The 20,223-nt window shown below is 37.7% G+C and overlaps 1 protein-coding gene across 3 annotated transcripts in view; it reads right to left on the bottom strand.

Annotated features, from left to right (window-relative positions):
- The window catches only part of pde8b (phosphodiesterase 8B), a 103,828-nt gene that overhangs the window by 42,300 nt on the left and 41,305 nt on the right, over positions 1-20,223 (bottom strand). For all 3 annotated transcript variants that reach the window (XM_088070799.1, XM_042508962.2, XM_088070800.1), the window contains exons 4-14: positions 16,997-17,056; positions 14,850-14,907; positions 14,483-14,571; positions 13,994-14,072; positions 12,595-12,735; positions 12,420-12,508; positions 12,271-12,325; positions 6,748-6,799; positions 5,979-6,056; positions 5,211-5,287; positions 129-293 (exon numbers count right to left, since the gene is read on the bottom strand). In XM_088070799.1, the coding sequence (XP_087926925.1) occupies positions 129-293; positions 5,211-5,287; positions 5,979-6,056; positions 6,748-6,799; positions 12,271-12,325; positions 12,420-12,508; positions 12,595-12,735; positions 13,994-14,072; positions 14,483-14,571; positions 14,850-14,907; positions 16,997-17,056 (943 nt within the window). The remainder of the gene's footprint in view (positions 1-128; positions 294-5,210; positions 5,288-5,978; positions 6,057-6,747; positions 6,800-12,270; positions 12,326-12,419; positions 12,509-12,594; positions 12,736-13,993; positions 14,073-14,482; positions 14,572-14,849; positions 14,908-16,996; positions 17,057-20,223) is intronic.

Genomic DNA, 20,223 nt, shown 5'->3' with positions numbered 1-20,223 from the left:
TTATATGCATGAGGTAAGAACATTTTTACAATGTGATTTAAAAACAAAAAAGACTACTTCTAACTTTCTCCTTATAAAGAGCTCCAACTCTGTATGAATGGAATCAAAATCTTATATCAGCCTCTTACACTCATGAGCCCCCCAACTAGGTCATTGGTGTGGGGGTCATCTTCTTTGGAGGCGAGCTGAGGGGAGTAGAGCTCGGTGGTTCTCAGGATCTCCAACACCCGATCCAGAGCCTCGGCCACTGTCACTGGACTGCTCTCCTGGGCTGCGTTGATGATATTTATTACCTGGGAAAGAGGAAAAAGAAAACTCTTCACATCTGCTGCAAAACCACATACTAACACACACAAAGAGGCTTTTGCAACACATGCTGTAAAACAGAGTGCTCCTTTCTTTGTGCATGTGTCATGGAAATGTGCATGTGATGCTGGAGAAATCTTTTCAGGGGTAAAATGGCTGAAAAAAAAGAGCAGTTTATCTAACACACAGGATCATCACAGGACCGGCAGTAGGACAGGGACAATGTGATGTACTGTATACTGTGTATTAAAGTGTGATCGAGCCTAAAGCTTGACCTGCGTTTACTATTGCTTACAGCAATCCAAACACTTCATGTCATGACAGCAGGGTCATGGAGAATTCACAGAATGTCAAACTATTTTGAGCATTTGCACTCATCCAACTTCGTATTGCAACTGCTGCTCAAGTGCTTCCTTTGGGATAAATGTAGTTTTATATTATGATCTTGAAAAAAAAAAAAACATTTGGCTTTGCCCAGAGACAGTTCTTGTTTGGGAAGCTTTAAAGACACTTCATCGGGATTACTGCTGTTGATTAACCCTTAGTTTGGAGCATTTTACACGCTTTTCATTCTTCTTTTTTTGATAATCTTGGCTGTGTTCATGCATATGGCATACATTTTGGCAAGATTGTGTATTTTAGTTGAATCAGTGAATTTATAGCTCAGCGCCTACAACAAGTCTAAAATACACTGTGGAAACAAAATCGTTACATTCATATTGTTTAGTGTAAAAAATGCTCCATTGAAACCCATTCAAACTGCAATTTTTGATCCCACAGCCATCAAAGCATAAAAACATGCATTGTATTATTTCTAGGTGTCATTTTGGGCTTTTGTCTTGGAATTTGTCAATTTTGCAAGTTACCACCTGTTGACATCATTTTTACCATATTTGGCATATGGAGAAAATACATGCTATTTTCACTCAGTGCATTGTCACAATCAATGTGGCTGCAAATCATTGACGTATCCCAGGCTGTGATCATCAAAAAAAAAAAAAAAGCAAATACATAAATCTACTGTAATAATTCTTTTTTTCCCATTAAAAAAAACCAACCTCAATTTAAATAGTCTGTATCCAACAATGCTGCTTGTGTATATTCTTGGGCATCCTTCGAAATATGACGTTAACATGAATTGATCTATTAAACTATTCTGCTAAAGTTTATGTACACTGTGTGCATATAGCAGCTTTGTACATCCAGAAAACTGAAAATAATATGTCAGCTAAGTTTAAAAATAATACACTAATGATGACCCACATGGGACTTGAACCTAATTTCCTGTGTGAATGTTCAATGCTTGACCCATTCATCTGTCCCTTCTTACTCTCTCCATGGACTGTGACATGCTCTATACAATGTCACCTGACTTTCAAACAGTACATTTGTCAATTCTTTTGCGCAAATGTACTACTTTGATGTCAGAAAATATAAATATTGGCTAATACTGGCTTTAATAATGATGTGTTTGGTCTAATCCTAACTGACTCCAGTCTTGATGGCCTAACAGTTAGAGTACTAGCTAATCACGGCATGAAGCGAAAAATGGCAATTTGTAGGGATGGGTGTAAATAGCCAAATAGATGCAAAGTTTCTCAGGTGCAAATAGATACTCCAAAATATATTCTTTCTACTGATCTAGTCCTGCCAGCTGTATCACCGTGCAGAAGGAAGCATCTACTAGCACCACTAAGATAGCTAACATTAGAGCTCAGTCAAGCATGACCATTAATGTTTGCATCTCGTGCCGTCATGGCCACAAGCCTCTCCTCCATTAGTAGACGCATGCTTCCTTCTGCAGGGTGATACAGCAGGTGGGTGTAGTTTGGTTGAAAGAGTATAGTTCCCACATGAAACTGAAACTAAACTTTAACCGGCAACTATATCACCGCACAGAGCACAGTGCATCAACTCATGGATGAGAAGTCTGTGGTCATTACAAGGTACAAGGTAGATTTATTGGTCATTTTTTAAACATAATTTAAAAAAATGAAATTAAGATGTGTCCTTGATCCTGCTGCATCTTTTGTTTAAAAAACATTTTTATTATTATTATTTTTTTTACAAGGTACAAGGTACTAAACTCCTCCTTCAATGCCAAAAGATGTAGCAGGAATTAAGGACACATTTTAATTTTCATTTTTTGAACTGCTTTTAAAAAAATGACAAAAAAAACGACCTTGTACCTTGTAGATTTATTAATCATTTTTTAAACATGTAAATATTAATGGCCTCCTCCTCTGCTGAGCTGTAATGTTAGCTAGTTTAGTATTGCTAGGTAAGCTAGCAGAAGATGCATGTTTTTTCTGCGCATGATACAGTTGTCAGATGTAGTTTGGTAGAAAGAAAATAGTTCCTGCATGAAACTGCTTACAGCAAGGTCTGTGGATTATCTTGAGTAACCAAGTCATGATTTCTGGAAAGAGACATTGCTGTTGAGTTTTTCAAATTAATTTTTTTGGCGCTTTGAGCACCACAAGGCGAGTGCCATCTATTTCCATGATATTGGAGAAAAGGCAGACATCGCTACAACTCACACCAAAACAATCTCGACTGATAAATAGCACTACAGGTAATCATTCATTTTTGATTTGGGGTGAGCTATCCCCAAAAAATAATACACTAATGATGACCCACATGGGTCTATTTAGTATAGGCTAGTCAACTTCTATTTTTCTTAATCAGATGACAGTAAATGTCTTTTTTCATGCAAATATATTACAGAATTAGACATAATGAATGAACAAAACTGTCCCTTTAGTTTTTATTCCTGTTAACATTTGTCCATGAATGACCTTTCCTTAAGTGTTAAGAAATGCACTGAAACGAACCATCTCAACAAAACCCAGAATGTAGGATTGGATTTGGGTTGTGTAGACATTTGTCTACTGCAGCTTCGTGGGACTTCCATAAATAGATTTGCATAAAGACTGCAGCATGAAAGTCAGTTTAAATGTCAAATCGATGCAACCTCTTAACAGTCATAAGAGGCAAACTCTCCATTACTGGCTCAGTTAAACTACTCGTAGCTATAATGACCACATACTGGTTATGTGGTGTTGGAATAACACTCTAAAGCACTTACATGTGACTTGAATCTGAACGGACCAATGTTGTGTTACAGTTCAGGTGCTGCATGAACTGGTTTGCATGTGCTGATGTGAAATAAGATGGTTATGGGCCAGAAATAAACTTCATTCTTGGTAGAAATCCAACTTGTGAAACCTGATGACTGCTGGTGGAGGAATGAGTCCTGCACTGGAAGAAACATTTGTGTTTTAAAATACTTAAGGCATAACTTGCATTAAGGATTCAGAATAAAATTGGTCACTGGAAGGAAACTTGTGATGTTTTTACACTCAGTTGAAGTTTATTAAACCCCCAACTTTGTTTTATGTAATTTGGTTTTAGGTGGCCCACTGAACCAACTTGTAATATTTTCTTTAAAAAATTCTCAACCAAGTGAGACATAAGATGTTCATTAATGGAAAAAGCAGTACTGCTGACAATTATTTTTAACAAAGCTGTATATTACCAAGAATACAACATTTTCTTTGTCTTTTCTGATAAAAGGCTGTCAGTATAACTTAAATGTTATTCCTTTGTTTATGCATTAAAATTATAAAAATTGGGCAGGGTGAGACATTTTTAAGATTTTTAGGATGTTTGTTGATAAAAATACAGTGGTGACTTCAGTAAATCCAAGGTGATACTGCTAATCCTGCTACTTATGATTAAACAAAACCACAATTTAGACACAATATGTGTTTTTGGACTGGCATTTTTGTTGTGTCAGCACAGCAAGAACTAATAACGGCTGTAGTTCATAGAACACACAGAACCTTTTCAGGTCCAGTTTCAGAATAGCTCATTTTTCCATACAAGAGGAACCATGACCGACGCAAGTGTGTGGCGATTGGTCCAGACATTGTTACTGGTCCAACATAAGCCAATGCACATGCAACCACCATTTTTAAAAACCTGTTAGTTGTGTAAACAACAGAGAACATGAAATACAAACAGCATGACAATTGGACCTACAGTGAAATTAAGACTTTACAGAGTATATATAAGAAGGTGGAAATACAATTAAACTTTGACCTAAAGTTTTTTCACCTAAAGTGTTTTTCCCACACATTCATTTGCCTGCCAAGATTAAAACATCTGCAGCCAAAAAGAGTTTATATTAAGAAAGTCTATATTTATATTAAGAGTTTATATTTTTGGAGGTGGACCATTTATTGGGAGCATTGTTGAAATTTATACCTTTTCTGTTATTTATTGCATCACACTGTCAGAGTGCAGAGTGTACTATGGGCACAAATGGAGCAGCAGAACTTAACCGTTTATTCTGCTGGGTCTAACAGTTTGCATTCACTTGCAGCAGCTGATCCTCTCATCCATTAATCCATTCTGATCAGCTCTGAACAGATCCAAAGATCAATTTTAGACCCGATGAGTCGTAAACTGCCGCTGAGGAAAAAAATAACCTAATGAGAGCTCTGCCTGCGCTGCATTCAGACCCGCAAAAAAACTCAAAATTTAGAGAGGTGACACAGAATGATACGAAGGGACACATGAATTTAAAAGAAGAAGAAAATTAACGGTTGCTACTGACATTGTCGATTACATATCAAATTGTCTTTTTTTTCACTTTAACGGGGAAAAAACATATGTAGACTGTCGAAAGTGCGCTTTTACCATTAATGGACTATCTATTCTGTTTAGTAGGGGCACATAATCGAAAATCTGTGTGGTCATTTGTTACGTTTTATCTCTTATTGTAAGTGCCCCAACAGGATCTGATGAATAAAATCATTGATCCAAATAATTTTTCCATAGCTCTTTTATGGATTGGTCCATGATATGTGCAGAGTGATCAAGTGCTGAAAGCCACGTACCTTTGTGATGGGAGCCTCGATAGTCATGGAGTGAATCTTGGCAACAGAGGAATATCTTCGATTCTGTAAACTGGGAGCTGCAAATTGAAAAAAAAAAGTTTTGTTGTTTTTTTTGCATCCAATTGATTGTCAGCTGATATAGTCTATTATTTAACATCATAATACTGGAACTAAGATAAGATAAGATGATACTTTATTGCCCTTTTTAACAGAAATTTGTCTGCATCCTCAAGCTCTCAACAATGAACAGAATAGCATAAAAAACAATAATACACCACATCTGTAAGGTCGCCCTTCAGCAAAAAAGACAACACAATAAGAAACCATATGCTCCTCCGACAAACACTGTTACGTGAGAAACACATTCACATGCAAGAAAACAGATCACATGGTCCAGAAATGTGAGCCCTCGTCAAAGCAAAAGACAGATAGAAAATGTACATTTAAATAGAGAGCAAATGTTACAATGAGAGTAATTAAGGATACTGAGGTACCTGAAAATAGCAGCAGCTGTGTCACAGTGAGTTGAGGAGAGAGGTAGTGTCATCAGCCCACAACATCTCTCTTTAGGATCTCTTTAGTTCAAGTGTTAACTATAACACAGTCTGACTCATCTCCAATCAGCGCCCCATTCTCCCTTTGTGTTCCTGCTTTTACATTATTACCCATCGTTTCCTGCATCATCTTTCCCACAGAGCGCCACAAACTGGAGCTCTGTTCATTCAAACTGGAGCTCAGATAAAGACAATCCACTTTGAATGGTCTTACCGTCACTGCTGCGAGAGCTGAGCGATCTAGCGTCAATTGAATCTTTCCTCCTGTCGCGATGACGCAAAGAATGGCACTCTGTGGAGAGGGCAGAGGGAAGCCATGGACATTAAATGTACAGTTTGTTTAGAATGGAGGGACAGAAGCACCTCTAAATCCCCAGTTTTAGCCTGCAAAATGGTATTATGTATTATCATTACATTAGAGCCACAGTGCTACTGTTAGCATCCATTTTTTTCTGAAAAATAAATACTGAACCATCTTTGAAAAAAACCCAGGAGGACATTAAATTACATTTCCAAAAAGATATTCACATATTCTAACCATCTGTCTGAAAACACATTATGTTTGCTACTTGCAGTGGTGCCCCAAAAAATGTGTCATAGGGGTGGCCAGATGGGGCCCCTGAAAATGTTGTGGTGGCACACCAAAAACCAAAAGCCATAACTGAATTTCAGGAATTTTATTATGTTGCTGTGGTATACAGGATATATGGCTGGGCGATATGGCTTTAAAATAATATCACAATACGATGTAAGATATGATATATAGCTCTGATTTTAATGCTACGTCAGTACGTCAATCACAGATCAGAGCTTAATCTAAATCATGTATAAATCATGCTGTTAGAGGGAGGTTGTGGAGGGTAGGCTTGAGTGGACAGAGAAAGTGGGCATAATTGTATAATGACCTAATGTCTATTTCTGTAAAATCAAACAAAACACCAAAAACACCTGTCCAATGAAGAAAATGTGGTATGATCAGTTACCTGACTGAGAATGTTCCCCGCTGCATCTGTCCTCCTTGTTGAACTTGTGGACCTGACAGAGAGACACAGAAAAACAGAAAGAGAGACAGAGAAACAGACAGAGAGAGAGAAGATCAGGAGCTCATTAAAGATTTGGTTTGGACAATATCCAAGAGTCACTGCAGGTTCGCCTTTGCTGTGAGGAACATAATCAGCCTAATTTCCTGCTCCTCGAAAGCAACATGCTGGCAGGATTACTGCTGTTGATTAAAGACTTAATGTGAGTCAGCGGTTTAAGGTTTCTCTGTCCTGTTTCGTATCACCTCAGCAACCTGAAAAACTTTAAACCTTCAACTTTACTGTTTCTATGGCTAAATTAGATAAAATGTTGAGTCATCAGCATGTGAGGAGCTGAGCCCAAAACACATTAGAAATGGATAACAAATATGAACTTGACTCATGATGTCTAATTCTTATACTTAGAATTGCATGAAAAAGACATTTACCATTATCTAATATTTTTAAATAAGCTCCTACATAAAACTGCTCACAGCAAAGTCTGTGGATTATCTTGAGTAACTGGATCATGATTTCTGCAAAGAGACTTTGTTGTTGATTTTTTCAAATTCATTTTTTTGACACTTTGAGCACAAGCCAATTGCCATCTAGTTCCATTATATTGGAGAGAAGGCAGACATCTCTACTGCTGATATCTCACACCAAAACTATCTAGTTTAATATATAGCACCATAGGTAAGAGGAAAAATATGTGTTTCTTAATTTTGGGCTAAACTGCCCCTTTTAGATCTACAATAATTATATTAAAAAAATGTAATAAAATATAAAAAATCAACATTCACCATGTTTGAACTTTGAAGCACATTTCCCTCATTTTCATAATATCATATTTTCATGCAGGTGACAATTGGTACAGTACATCCTGTTAGTCACACTGAGGTTTTGTAGATATGGATAAGTAGAGCCGGTTTAATCCGGTTACAGAAGATTTTCCTCACCGAGTGACTCACTGCACCTTTACATATTGCTGACAGTGCACCATGGATAGTTATGTAAAGATACATTCTTACATCAAGACAAATCTATAATTTGTATGTTTTTTTGGAAAAAATACTTTTTCTTTAATTTTCTTACAGACGAATGTTGCCCCCCTGTCTCGGAGAGAGTCTTGCTCTCAGGTCTCCAGTGTGTCCCACGCTGGGTAAATAGGATTAACAAAGTATAAACACTTCTAATGACATACGAGGTTGCCAGATTTTGCTGGCTACATCTTAATGGGCTTCTTGGGCTGCAAAGCACAAACAGACAGCTCAAAAAACATCTTGTGAATTAACTTGACTAAAGCTGGGAAATAGTTGAGATTATGATGGCCCTTAATTGAGAGGCGAAGGCAAACAAAAGTGACCCAAAACCTGCTGTGAGTCCAGAGTGCTTAGACAAATACTGCTAACTAAACAACACCATGAAATGGAAACGGTGGTGTGCAGCCAAACGTCTGGGTGGGAAGAGATGAGGAGTAATGTGTGGTTTAAAGTGCTCGCAGGAAAATGTCCTCAGCAAGGAGACGGTATCAGATCGGTGCTATCCTGAAAGGACCTCTGAGGTTTCAGCTTGTCAAATAGAGAATAATGTCATAGTATATGCCTCACAACGAGATTCAGTTTAACCCTTTGAAACCTGGAGCGACATCACTTTCCTTGTGCTGCTTTCAGATGTCTTTTACAGGTATTTACACCTTTGAATGCTAAGTAAATTGGTGCAATTTCTTTTAGAAACATTGGAAAAAAGGCAATGAGCAACTTGGTAAGGTTGGTTTCACAAATTGCAAGAGATTAGTAGCCTTTGAAAATTGTCTAGGAAAAATTTGGAAAACTGTATTTATAATAATCATAATTACATATTTAAAATCATATTACAAAAATATCAGGATTTTTTGAGCCTGTTGGGTCATTTCCGTGTTTTTTTTTTTTTTTAACATTTTACTATTTACACTAATTTTCAAGTAATTTTCTTATACTTCTCACTTTTTTTTAGTGGTATGACTTTGAAAAAAAACACACTGGCTCAATTTCTTTCAAAAACATAGGAAGAAGGCAATAAGCAAGAATGAAGAAATGATCCAAAAATGAAAAAAAAATTAAGTAAAAACAAAAATTATCTGCAATGTTTTAAATAAATGAAAGAAAGAAAAAATAAAGAAGATTTAAAAATGACCTGAAAACAGTGTGCTTTAAAAATTATAATGATATTGTAGCATCATTTTAAATATATATAATTATTATAATTATAAATATAGTCCCCCAGCCCCCCTTTTTTTGGTCCCTCAACATGTTTACTTCGCTTTTTAAAAATAATTTTCTAAATCTACCAATTTCTGAAACATTTATTACTAAAATGCTCACTGCTTTTTTCATGTTTTTGAAAGAATTTGCATTATGTTCAGGGCTCAAAGGTTAAAATATTTGTGTAAGTGATTCTGCTCCTGGTTTCAAAGAGTTAAAATGTCATCAATTACTTTAGTTCCTATGTTGCATCACATAATGTGTGGTGAAAATGTCTTAAAAATAAAAAGGGGACATCCTGTTAATACCGTTCAGTTTGACGCTGCATGATTCAGGTCTTGGGGACGACTTTGCAGAATGGGATCAGTCGCTGCCATGTCTAAGGATTCCCAATCCCAACAGGCAGGAATGAATGCCATGTGGCTCTGGCAGGCAGACGCCAGCATCTGACTCACCTTCTGCCCACACGATGAAAGAGAGCAGCGAGCTAAAGCTGGTCTCTGTGCAGCTTTGCCTCACGGTATAAATAGCCCTGGCGCCTGGCTGCTGGCCCTCCAGGGCCTAAGCGGGGGATCCTGGTGCTTAGCCGTAGCTTAGCATAGTATGACGTTATTGGCCTGGAACCCAGCTGAGAGCAGCGACGCACACCTGCTTTGGAGTGAAGCGTGTGCCGCTCAGTGGAGCTGGAAGCCTGCGGGGCTGCATACCCCACTGAAGGATTTCAATCTGACACTTTAGCCCACAGTTCATTTCAAGCATTTATGTAACACTAACTGCCAGCAGAGTTTGCAGTCCAGTTTGGACTCAGTCGTTTCATTTCTGCACCGGGCTTGATTGAGCCAAGCTGTGCTGAAGTTTTAGGACGGCTGATGGACATTTATTGAAACTCCAAAACAGAAAAAACAACTCACTGTAATCTTCAAAAGTGGGCTTAAAGTCTAAATCTTTAGTAAATTATACTTTGTAGCTGTATTTTTTCTTTAAACTGTTGCTATTTGATTTGTAAACTAAGGATTTATCATTTGAGCCTGCAAATCAGCATTTTGGGCAGATTTAAGAGTTGTAAATGGGCAGGCACTATTTGGGCTGGAAAAAAGCAGGCAAAGAGAGAGAGAGGTCCAGGTTTATATTTTTGCCTTAGGTACCTGACTGAGTCATTGATCAAAGATCAAGATTTTTACTGTCACTTGAGGGTCAGTAGCTTGATATCATTAAACCAAATCGCAAATATAAGTTAGGGACCATTTACATGTGTCATTTCTTTTGTTGCAGTTTGGCCTTTCATTCACAGGATGACAGCGTTTTGGGGGCCTGAAAATGCAAATTTTTGAAACCAGGTTCCAGAGTGTGTGTATCCTGTGAAAACGGTGACATCACTTTGCGCATGCACATGTTGTTCTTCTGTGGTGTGTCATTACAAAGTTAGACCCCCATCCTTGCCTGGCATGCATACAACAGTGTTTTCAGTTGTTTTTGCAGATCCATGTACACAAGGATCATTTTTACAATGTTGTCATATGAACACAGATTTTTTTTTTAAACACAAAGGAAAGATCTTTCTGTTTTTAGTAGGGCCATACTCATCTGAATGTGGCCTTAGTCTGGAATCGCTCTGTTGATTTTCAATTTCCACAGGGCATTATTGATGGCTATCAATATCACTATTAAATCAAAATGACACATTTGAATAAAACTACAACCAATCAGTGTGATGAAACATGTGGCACTTAGCGATGAACAGAGTTAAACAGACAGGGATTAGCTGTGATGTAGCCTTTTTTGTGTACGACTTTGAAAATAGTACTTCGACAAAAAAGTTTCATGTCAGATGACGCCATATTGGTTGTTTTCCAAAATGCCTCAATAGTGCTCTCTAAGCTAGGTTTGTGCTTGCTGTAATGTCCCCGTCACACGGGTATGCAAGACAAAATGACGTCATCTCATATTTTGCATTAAGCATGAATCATTGTCTAAAACACGCCATATTAGATGTTTGCAAATGGCCAGACTTGGGCCAAATAATGATTGAACTTCAACTAGTTCCCAAGCCAGGAGATCAAGCTCTTGTGTGCCTTGTTGTGAAACCCTCCACTGCTCTGGGATGTTGTATGTTGTAAAGTCCTCTGAGGCAAATGATGTTTTATAATATTGGGCTGTATAAATAAAATTGACCTGACTTAACCCTTAGGGACTGTTTGGTGCACTTCATGCACTTTTCATATTTTATTTCTTGATAATTTTGCTGGATTTGGCTGTACATAAATTTTTGGCAAGACTGCCTATTTTTGTTAATATTGGAATTTCTGGCTCAGTTTTAAAAATAAGTCTAAAATACACTGTGGAAACAAAATTGTTACTTTCATACTGGAATTTGCCATTTTTACTGTTTTCCACCTGGTGATGTTTTTACCATATTTGGCACATGGAGAAAACACATGCTATTTACACTAGGTGCACTTTCATAATCAATGTTGCTGTAAATCATTAACATTACCCAGGCTGTGATGATAAAAAATCTACTATTGCATGTAGTTACCTTGTACCTTGTATATTGAAAGTAATTAACTTCTTGTGTTTAAAAACAAAAAAAGTGGCATCATGACAAAAACCTGTCACTCAAAGGATTAAAATTCAGAAAATGAATGAATATTTAATATTTATTTTTAGGACTGATGTTGGTTAAAAAAATGAATTCAATAAAAGTAGAAAACAACATTAAATGTATTATGATTTTTAAATGTTGATTTTGAAAACGCATTTTGTGTGCAGAGCGATACCAGTGTGTGTAATATTAAAGAGGACCTCCAGGAAATCAACCCTGATAACTCTTTTCCACTAACTTTAAATGATTTCACTTCCAGTTTGCACCCTTAATTTGAAACTGATTGGAGTATTTTGACCAAAAATATATTTTTTTTCTTGACTTTAAGTGAAAACCCCAATGAATCAGTGGGCATGTCATATTGCACAGATTGGATAGAGAGAAGAGACAGGAGAGTCTTGCAAGTAATAATTTTCCCTTCCTTAATCCTTCCATCCATCCTTAATTTCAATGGTTCTACTTAAAAGGGGTAGAAACTTGGGCTGATTTGCTAGATAGCCCCAAAGTTCCAAGAACAGATCTGGTTCAAGGAACAGAGCTTGTTTGGTGGAACAGGGCTATAATGCAGCATTTCATCATTACCCAACAGAAAATGAAAGGAAATGTTATCTGTGTGACACGTTAGATCATCACTTGACTCACCTGGTTATTGTTGTCAACGTGAGGTCTCTTGATGGCTACAAAATGTCGGATCTTCCTGTTGGAAGCAAAATAAGAGTCTGTCAGTAATAATTCAGATTTCTCAGAAATGAGAGCAGAGAGAACTTTCGTGCTGATTAATCATAGCTCACCCTCCTTGGCCGATGACCGGAGTGATCTTCACATGCTGCTGTATACTGTCGCCTGACTTCTTCCTGGCATAGTAAATGCCCTGCCATTCCTTCAAAGACAACAGAGCACTTGGGGAAATAAAGTTTTTCTCATTTAATTTATGGGAAGAGGGCTGAATGGATGTTTGCGACTCACCTTTCCTTTTTTGATACATGTGTTGATGGTGTCCAGCAGGTCGGCTCTGTTCTTGTCGCTCTTTGGGAGTTCGGTCAGTTCCTTCCCGATTAACTCCCCCTTGTGGTAACCCATCATCCGTTCAAATGCTGGGTTCACGTACTGAGACAAAACCAGGAAGGTTAAAGTTTAGCTTTATTCTATTCATTTATTCTTTTTATGTTGATTAGGATTGTTATATGATACTGTTACCATTACTGTTTCTCTTCTCTCTCTTTCCCTTTTCTATATATCATTTTGTCATCTATTATAGTTTAATTGTTTTTATCGACATCTATTGCACGTCTGTCCATCCTGGAAGAGGGATCCCTCATCATCCTCTACCACTCTTCCTGAGGATTCTACCATATTTTTTTCCATTATAGGATTTTTTGGGGGGAGTTTTTCATTAATCAATGTGAGAATCTAAGGACAGAGGGATGTCATATGCTGTAAAGTCCTCTGAGGCAAATTGTGATTTGGAATAATGGGCTTTATGAATAAATTGACTTGACTTGTTGGTGACAAATCCGAAGAAATAGGCCAAACCACCAATGACTGTGTCCTACTAACTATACATCTAAAGAACTTACACATCTAAAGGCCAGTTTTAAAGATTTACATTCTTAGGAGAAACACAAGCTGGGTTTCCATTACAGATTTGCGCAAAACTTAAGCGATGTTTTTGAAATTTCGATGAATCACAATTGTGCGATGACTGTGTTTCCATTGAGTGATATTATGCAACTTCTCTTGCAATGTTACAGGACTTTCCTCTTGTGATAACATTCCAATAACCATGGTGATGGGATGTCCAGAACAATGGTTTATTTCTATTGCAGCCACTAAATAAAGCCAATCTATTATCACTGTAATTTAAAGAGTTAAGAAAATCTTGGTCTCTCCCTTCGTCCACACATACCGAACCATAATTTGCAAAATGTCATGTGAATTTGTTTAACTTTTTCTTCTTCTTTGGGTTTAATGGCAGTTGGGATCCATAAAGTTGCATTAACCCTACCCGGTATTGCACATTATATGAGCTATAAAGGCGGAAAAAAATCCATTGCATTTTTGCAAAATGTCTTTTTTGAATTGCCTGAAATACCACCTCAAGCAAGCGTAAAAGCTTTTTTGCAATTAATAGGAGTTTTTCCAAAATTGATGTGTTTCCATTTGGTACATTTTGTATTCAAAATTTCAATTTGCGCAAATTGAGGGTTACTGGAAATCCGCCTACAGACAGGCCAGGGAAGTCAGAAACTATTGTAAGTTGGAGATATTGTTGGATGTAGTCTTTTTAAAGGGATTTCTTTACAATAACAGAAATATTGACCCGTCCCTCTGACTCTGTATGCATGCATGTGTGTATTATCCCCACCTGTATTATGTGGTCCTCACTGGTGATCTCCACAGCCTCTTGACAGTGCTCCAAAGCCGTGAAGATGGAGTTACAAGCCCTGAGGATGATTGAAGCCACAGCATCTCAGGATTACTAAATCCAATTTCAACACCACCTTGTAACAACCAAAAAATGTAATAACAGCCATAACCAACATAACAAACCACAAGCATGATACAAATCTGTAGTTTTTAATGTAATAAGTTTCCCACAAATGTAATAGAAGTTGCCTTCTACAACCCTAAAATGAAATTTTCCTGCAATTTCCAGAAAAGACATTTATATGACATCTAGAAAAGACATCTATATGACGTCCAGAAGACATCAATATGACATCAAGAAAATACATTTATATGACGTCCACAAAAGGGGCTGGGCTGTTATTACATTTGTGGGTGTTGCACATGTTATATATGATTGTGCATGTATGTAATACTGCGTGATTTCAGGCGTTGTTTTGAGGTATACCTGAGTTTGAACTGGCAGCGCACCTCTCCATGTTCAATCTGTATGAGTTCATTATAGCAGGCTGACACACTGCTGTTCTCAACAAACCTCTGGAGGCCCAACGAGGTTAAGCGGTTTTTGAAGGAGAAAGAGAAAGATGGGGGGGGAGTGGAAAATTGAATGAGTTGGGATTTACTCAGTAGCCACTTGTTTTGCAACCTCCTACATTACTTTCACACCAAATAAGTGCCTCTTTCACAACGGACAGCATGCTGCTATTATAGTGTCTGATGCCTCTGTCATGCCCAATAAAAAGCATCTATTAGAAACAAGGACAATACGTTCTGCTTTGAACAAGCAAGTCGCCAGTAAATTGTTAAGGACGTACTCTGCTGAATCCTGCACAGAGGAGAGGAAGAACAGATGGCTCGTCCTGGTCAGCTGGCCTGCACAATGGCAAAGAAGAGTCATTACCGACTGCAACCACAGTTATTCATAACACACATACTTTGAGTGCTCCAAAAATGTGGATTAATGCTTTAATATCTGGATCAGCATCAGTTTTACTGTGCTGCGTTAAGACAACTTTCAAGAACACTTAAACCTTTGAAAATTGAGAAAACTGGTATGTTTTAATTCAACAGCATGGTGAATGAGCAACTTGGCAAGAAATTTCCTGCAAAATGCTAAAAATTAGTAACAGGTGACAAAAGTTCCCTGAAAATATTATGATATTTTCAAAAAACTATGGAAAATGTCCTGAATATTCTATTTATAATTCTTATAATCAGATTGATATTTTTATTCTTGTTTTTTTTTTTTTGCAAATTTTTACTAGTTTCTTGGTGTAGATTTATTTATTTATTTTTTTGCTTATGTTTAGGTAATTTTCTTTTTACAAATTTCTAACTTATTTTTGGGCCACTTCTTGTTAATGTTGCTTGATGCCTTCCTCCCATGTTTTTGAAAGAAATCAAGACAAATTGTTCAGGTTTCAGAACATACATACCCACAGTAATGTTTCATACTCATTCCAGTAATTTCTTCTTTGCTGTACCCTCAAAAATAGAAATTCTTACTTATGTTTTTTCACATTAAAAGATTACCTATAAAAAGATGGATGCAAGTCATTTAATGTAAAGATTTCTAGTCAGTGTAAGAGAAAGTGTTTGACTTCATTTATGATTAAAACTGATCAGTGGAGTGCCTGAAATAACTTTGGCTCTACCGATTGACAATACGAAATCAAGACAAGCAGTAAACAGGGAGGAAGTTTGTGTTTACATTAAAGGGGACCTATTGTTATGCCCGTTTCCAGGTTCATACATTTATTTAAGGTTTCTACAAAGACATGTTTACATACTTTAGTGGTAAAAAACACAGTTTTCTTCATACTGTATGTACTGAAACACCTGCATCCATCATATGTCTGAAAAGCAGGTTTCTGGGTCAACAAACACAAAAAAAGCTGCTAATCACAACCAAACATGTTTGTTTGTTTGTTTAGACAAAAGATTCAGAGAATTAAGCAACAACAATAACCAATATTACATATTTCTCTGAAATTGGCATGTAGCTGCATGTAGCAGTGTACTTGCAGCCAGGAAAAGACTGAATAGCTGCAGCTTCCTCCCTTTGGAAATCACGAATGGAAACATTTTAACACAGCCGCACATTTCCAGCAGGAATATGATCTGAAATCAGGATAAGTTTAAAACATCTGCAACCAAAACTGTATTTTTCCCAAACCTTAGCATGGAGCTACATGTAGCAGTGTACTTGCAACATGGAAAGAGTGTGTGTAGCAGCACTTTCTACCATTAATAGACATGATCCAATAAAAATATGATCCAAATCTGGGAGAAATTTACAACCATCGGCAACCAAGTTTACCTGGTGTTAGCATGTAGCTACATATAGTAGTGTAAGCTACGTAATGCAAAACTTGCAGTAGTGTGTCTGGAGCAGATGACCATATTAAGAAATCTGCAGCCTGAAAGCTAAGGTTTCTGCTAACAGGGATAGTAAACTATTGAAATATGAACATGTGATGTTGTAACACTATATATGTCAGAAAATAAAAAAAACCATAAAATGAGCAAAAAAAAAAAAAAAAAAGAAAAGAAAAAAGTAAAACACAAAATCAAACAAGAAATCAATTTATTATTTTATTTTATTTTTTTAATAATTTGTAATAAATGTAATTTTTAGGCAAGTTGCCAAATTATTCATTGCTTTCCTTCCCATGTTTCTGAAAGAAATCAAACCAAGTTGCTCAGGTTTCAAAGGGTCAAAAAGCTTTTGAAAGGCATCTGAACCCAGTACAAGAAAACTGATGTCAATCCAGGTTTCAAAGGGTTAACTCATTGAAGTAAAATAGAGATTTTACAGTAGTAGTACAGTTTTTGATTATTGATAATGTTGCAGAGATCTGAAGCCAGGTTTTCAGGGACTTTTAAGGCATAATTGCACCAAACTCCTACAAAATGGAAGATATTGAAAAAGATGAAATACAAAAGGTAAAATCAAACTCACTTCTGTGGCACGATGGCCAGAATAACTGTGTTTTCGGAGGGCTTTGTGGCGCGAATCAACCTGGAAATCAAACAGATGCGGATTAAAAGTCAGCAGGAGTGTCAACGGGAGTTCATTTCAGCCACACTTTGAGCTCATGAGAAGTGGCTTGGACTCAGGTACAGAGTAAACATGTGGGCAGATTGGGGGTGATGTCATTGCCACAAAAGACGGAACAGAACATTGCTGCGCTTTACACAGAAACACCAAACACAACATGTGCTTCAGAGGTTCGACCACAAAGCCACACTGCTGGCAGGATGTACGGGAAAGTGGCCCAGGAGCGGGGGTGGGGGGGTGGCAGTGATGGAGGACGAGGGAAGGAACAGAGGGAACAGATGATGGCAGCGATCCTCATGGGGGATAAGGATTGGAGAGAGGGGAGAGGAAAGAAAAACCAGTGACGAGGAAAAGGAGTGAAGGGAGCAAACAGAGCGGCTTCCAAACTGTGGTAATCAGGAGACAGCAGAGACGAATGGATCTGTTCCTTTACTTGCGGAAATAATGAAGCACTTATAATAAATCACTCTGCAAAATATACGCTGGTGGCTTTTAGTGTACCCAAGAACTTTGGATGGACTCACACTGTATCTAACAATAACTACAGCCCAAAAGTCTGCACAAATCGTGACAGAAATAAAGACACAAGCTAAATATATTGAGGAATATCCACCAAAACCTGAATAGTAACGATATTTAAGCATAAATAGAAGGTCTTTACAGACCTTTTAATAATGCCTAGAGGGTTTTCACACAACATTAACACAACCATGGGACACATTAGACACTCTGACCCATGGGAATCCCCATTCACTTCCTGTTAACACAAGACCTTTGAGCACAGAAGTCAAAAAGTAGGAGAATTTCTAGCTTTCAGTAGTAATTTGCAATAATAAGAGATTGGTTATAACTTACATAAGTATGTCACTTTTGGAAAAATTGTCTTCTTATAAATCTAGGATGTATATGCAGTAAGAAATGATTGAAATTGGTGCTACATGACCAGAGAAAACAGACACAAAGGACACTTTTGCTTAAGAGGTAGAAAACCTACAACTACCAGAATGCACTGCGATGCACCAGACCAATAAATGCTCCCTCTGGTGGGTGATGCAATGCAAACTCATTCATCACTCATGGCAACTGGGCAGCAAATAACAATCTTGTATTAAACTTAATAGTGAGCTAAAACATATTTCTAAAAACATTTGAGGCAGAAACGATCGAATCAGTAACAGAATCTTAGTTTATATTTGATAAGCGCTGCTTAGTTTAACTATTTTTAGTTTTGGCCTCTGTTTTCACTGAGCAGGAAGCAATTTGGCACCCACTTCCTGTTCATAATCTCTTGCTATATCAGTGAAACACAGCACTAAAGTGCGTTCCTACGAACATTTAGGCAAAAAAAAAAAAGAAAAAAAAAAAGGGCAGTGCAGTGATGTTATCTTGATTTTATATTCGATCAGCACTGCCTGATTTTAGTTTGATCGGATTTCGGTCCAAGTTCGAAAAAAGGGACGGGGTGGGGGGGGTGATCGTCTTTACTCTTTAGCCACTTTTACACAGAGATGGCACTACAGGGCCGCAATGAAATCCCCCCTTAAACTGCCACTGCATTTTTACACAGAACCAAACAATGGCGGCATCATTCTGCTCTAGTGTGTGATTTTACACCGCATTGTGGCATCCTGCAATCAAAACAGGCACGATGGGTGTGATCCATGGATAGATCAAATAATGTCTAGATACAGCCATGAAGGCAGGGCCCCTATGAGAGCTGCTCATTGGTGCATGAAGCAAAAATATATAGGTATAAAATATCCTGATCTAGGAGCCCATGAGGCATCTGCATTGGAGACTTACGGCGGCCAAGTAAAGTCGAGTGTGCCTGAGCAGATAACTTCTGCTGGCGGAGCAAATGACTACTTGTTTACCACTTCGCTAGCGGTAAAAATGTCATTTTGTGGCTCTTTTAGACTTTACAAATGTTATCGAACTGGATGACTTAAATCTAGATCGTGAAATGAGTCGTTTCACAGGGGGTTCACAAAAATTATCCACTGATTTACAGACAATGTAAGTCAATGGGAAAAAGTCTTTCTGGGCCCGTGGGCATCACGTCACAGACCCAGACGGCGTAATTCCACTTTTAAACACTATTGGAAAATTGGTATCAGAGCCTGGCGCACTTCCTGGGGGCTTGTCGTGATGTTTAACACACAGCACAAAGCAGCGCTTTCTAAACAATCACAAAGGCAGAACATGTCAACAACATGCTAACATGCTAACAGTTGTTTTTAAATCTAATTGATCTAATCAATTTATATCATCACGCAGACTTTTGCAATGGGGGGAAGGAGGAATATAGACACTGGTGAGATGGAGGGAAGTTTACCAAAGTTTTTGTTACACAAACTAGCCACATTGTTGAGACACTAAAGCTAGTTGATAATTGGTAAAGTATCCCTTTAAATGTCACCTACATGTTTGGAATATTGCTCAGCAAGAAGAAGAGGAAATAGTTTAAAAATTGCAAAATTGCCAAAATTGAGAATAATATAAGCCAAAAAAAGCTTCCTTAATAAATCTTAAAATGCCCATGATGTACATCAGAGAGAAACAGACGACAAATAGACTATGCCAGTATGAACTCAGCTAACACCTGGCAAGAAAAAGGGAATGAGGTTATATGACAATCAGGGAGGTTTCTGAACAGTGGCCAGGGGCTTTTACTGTGGAAAAATGCTGACAAGAAAGAAAACATTTTCAGCGTCTTCATGTGTACTACTCTTGGCTCCCCTGGGCCGCCATCCAGCTTTCATGTCAACAAACAAACACACAAGTTGTACTTCAAGATTACTTAAGTGCTTCTCTACTTCAATAGCCACTTATGAATTATGACATCCAGTGCTTCTTTTGTTTAGAACAAAACACCGAAATGAGCATCAGTTACCAGACTATCATTCCTCAGGTTGCAGGTTAAGGTTGCACATGGGTGTGGTGCCTCCAGTGGACACCAGATGGAGCCCACAAGCCCTCAACACACACACATACTGACCTCTGGACATTCTTGTATATCACTGTGTTTAGGTAAAAACATCATAGCTTAAGTGCTGATTATTTTTCACTGAAGTGAAAGGGTCTTGTTAAAAGAAGTCATCAGAGGTGAAGCCCTCTGAGACTCTTTG

This window comes from Plectropomus leopardus, chromosome 20, assembly GCF_026936395.1.
Source record: "Plectropomus leopardus strain MGB_pleo_1.0 chromosome 20, ASM2693639v1, whole genome shotgun sequence".
NCBI classification, from domain to species: domain Eukaryota; kingdom Metazoa; phylum Chordata; class Actinopteri; order Perciformes; family Serranidae; genus Plectropomus; species Plectropomus leopardus.
Note: the sequence above shows the minus strand (reverse complement) of the source record. Positions and strands in the feature narration are given on the sequence as shown.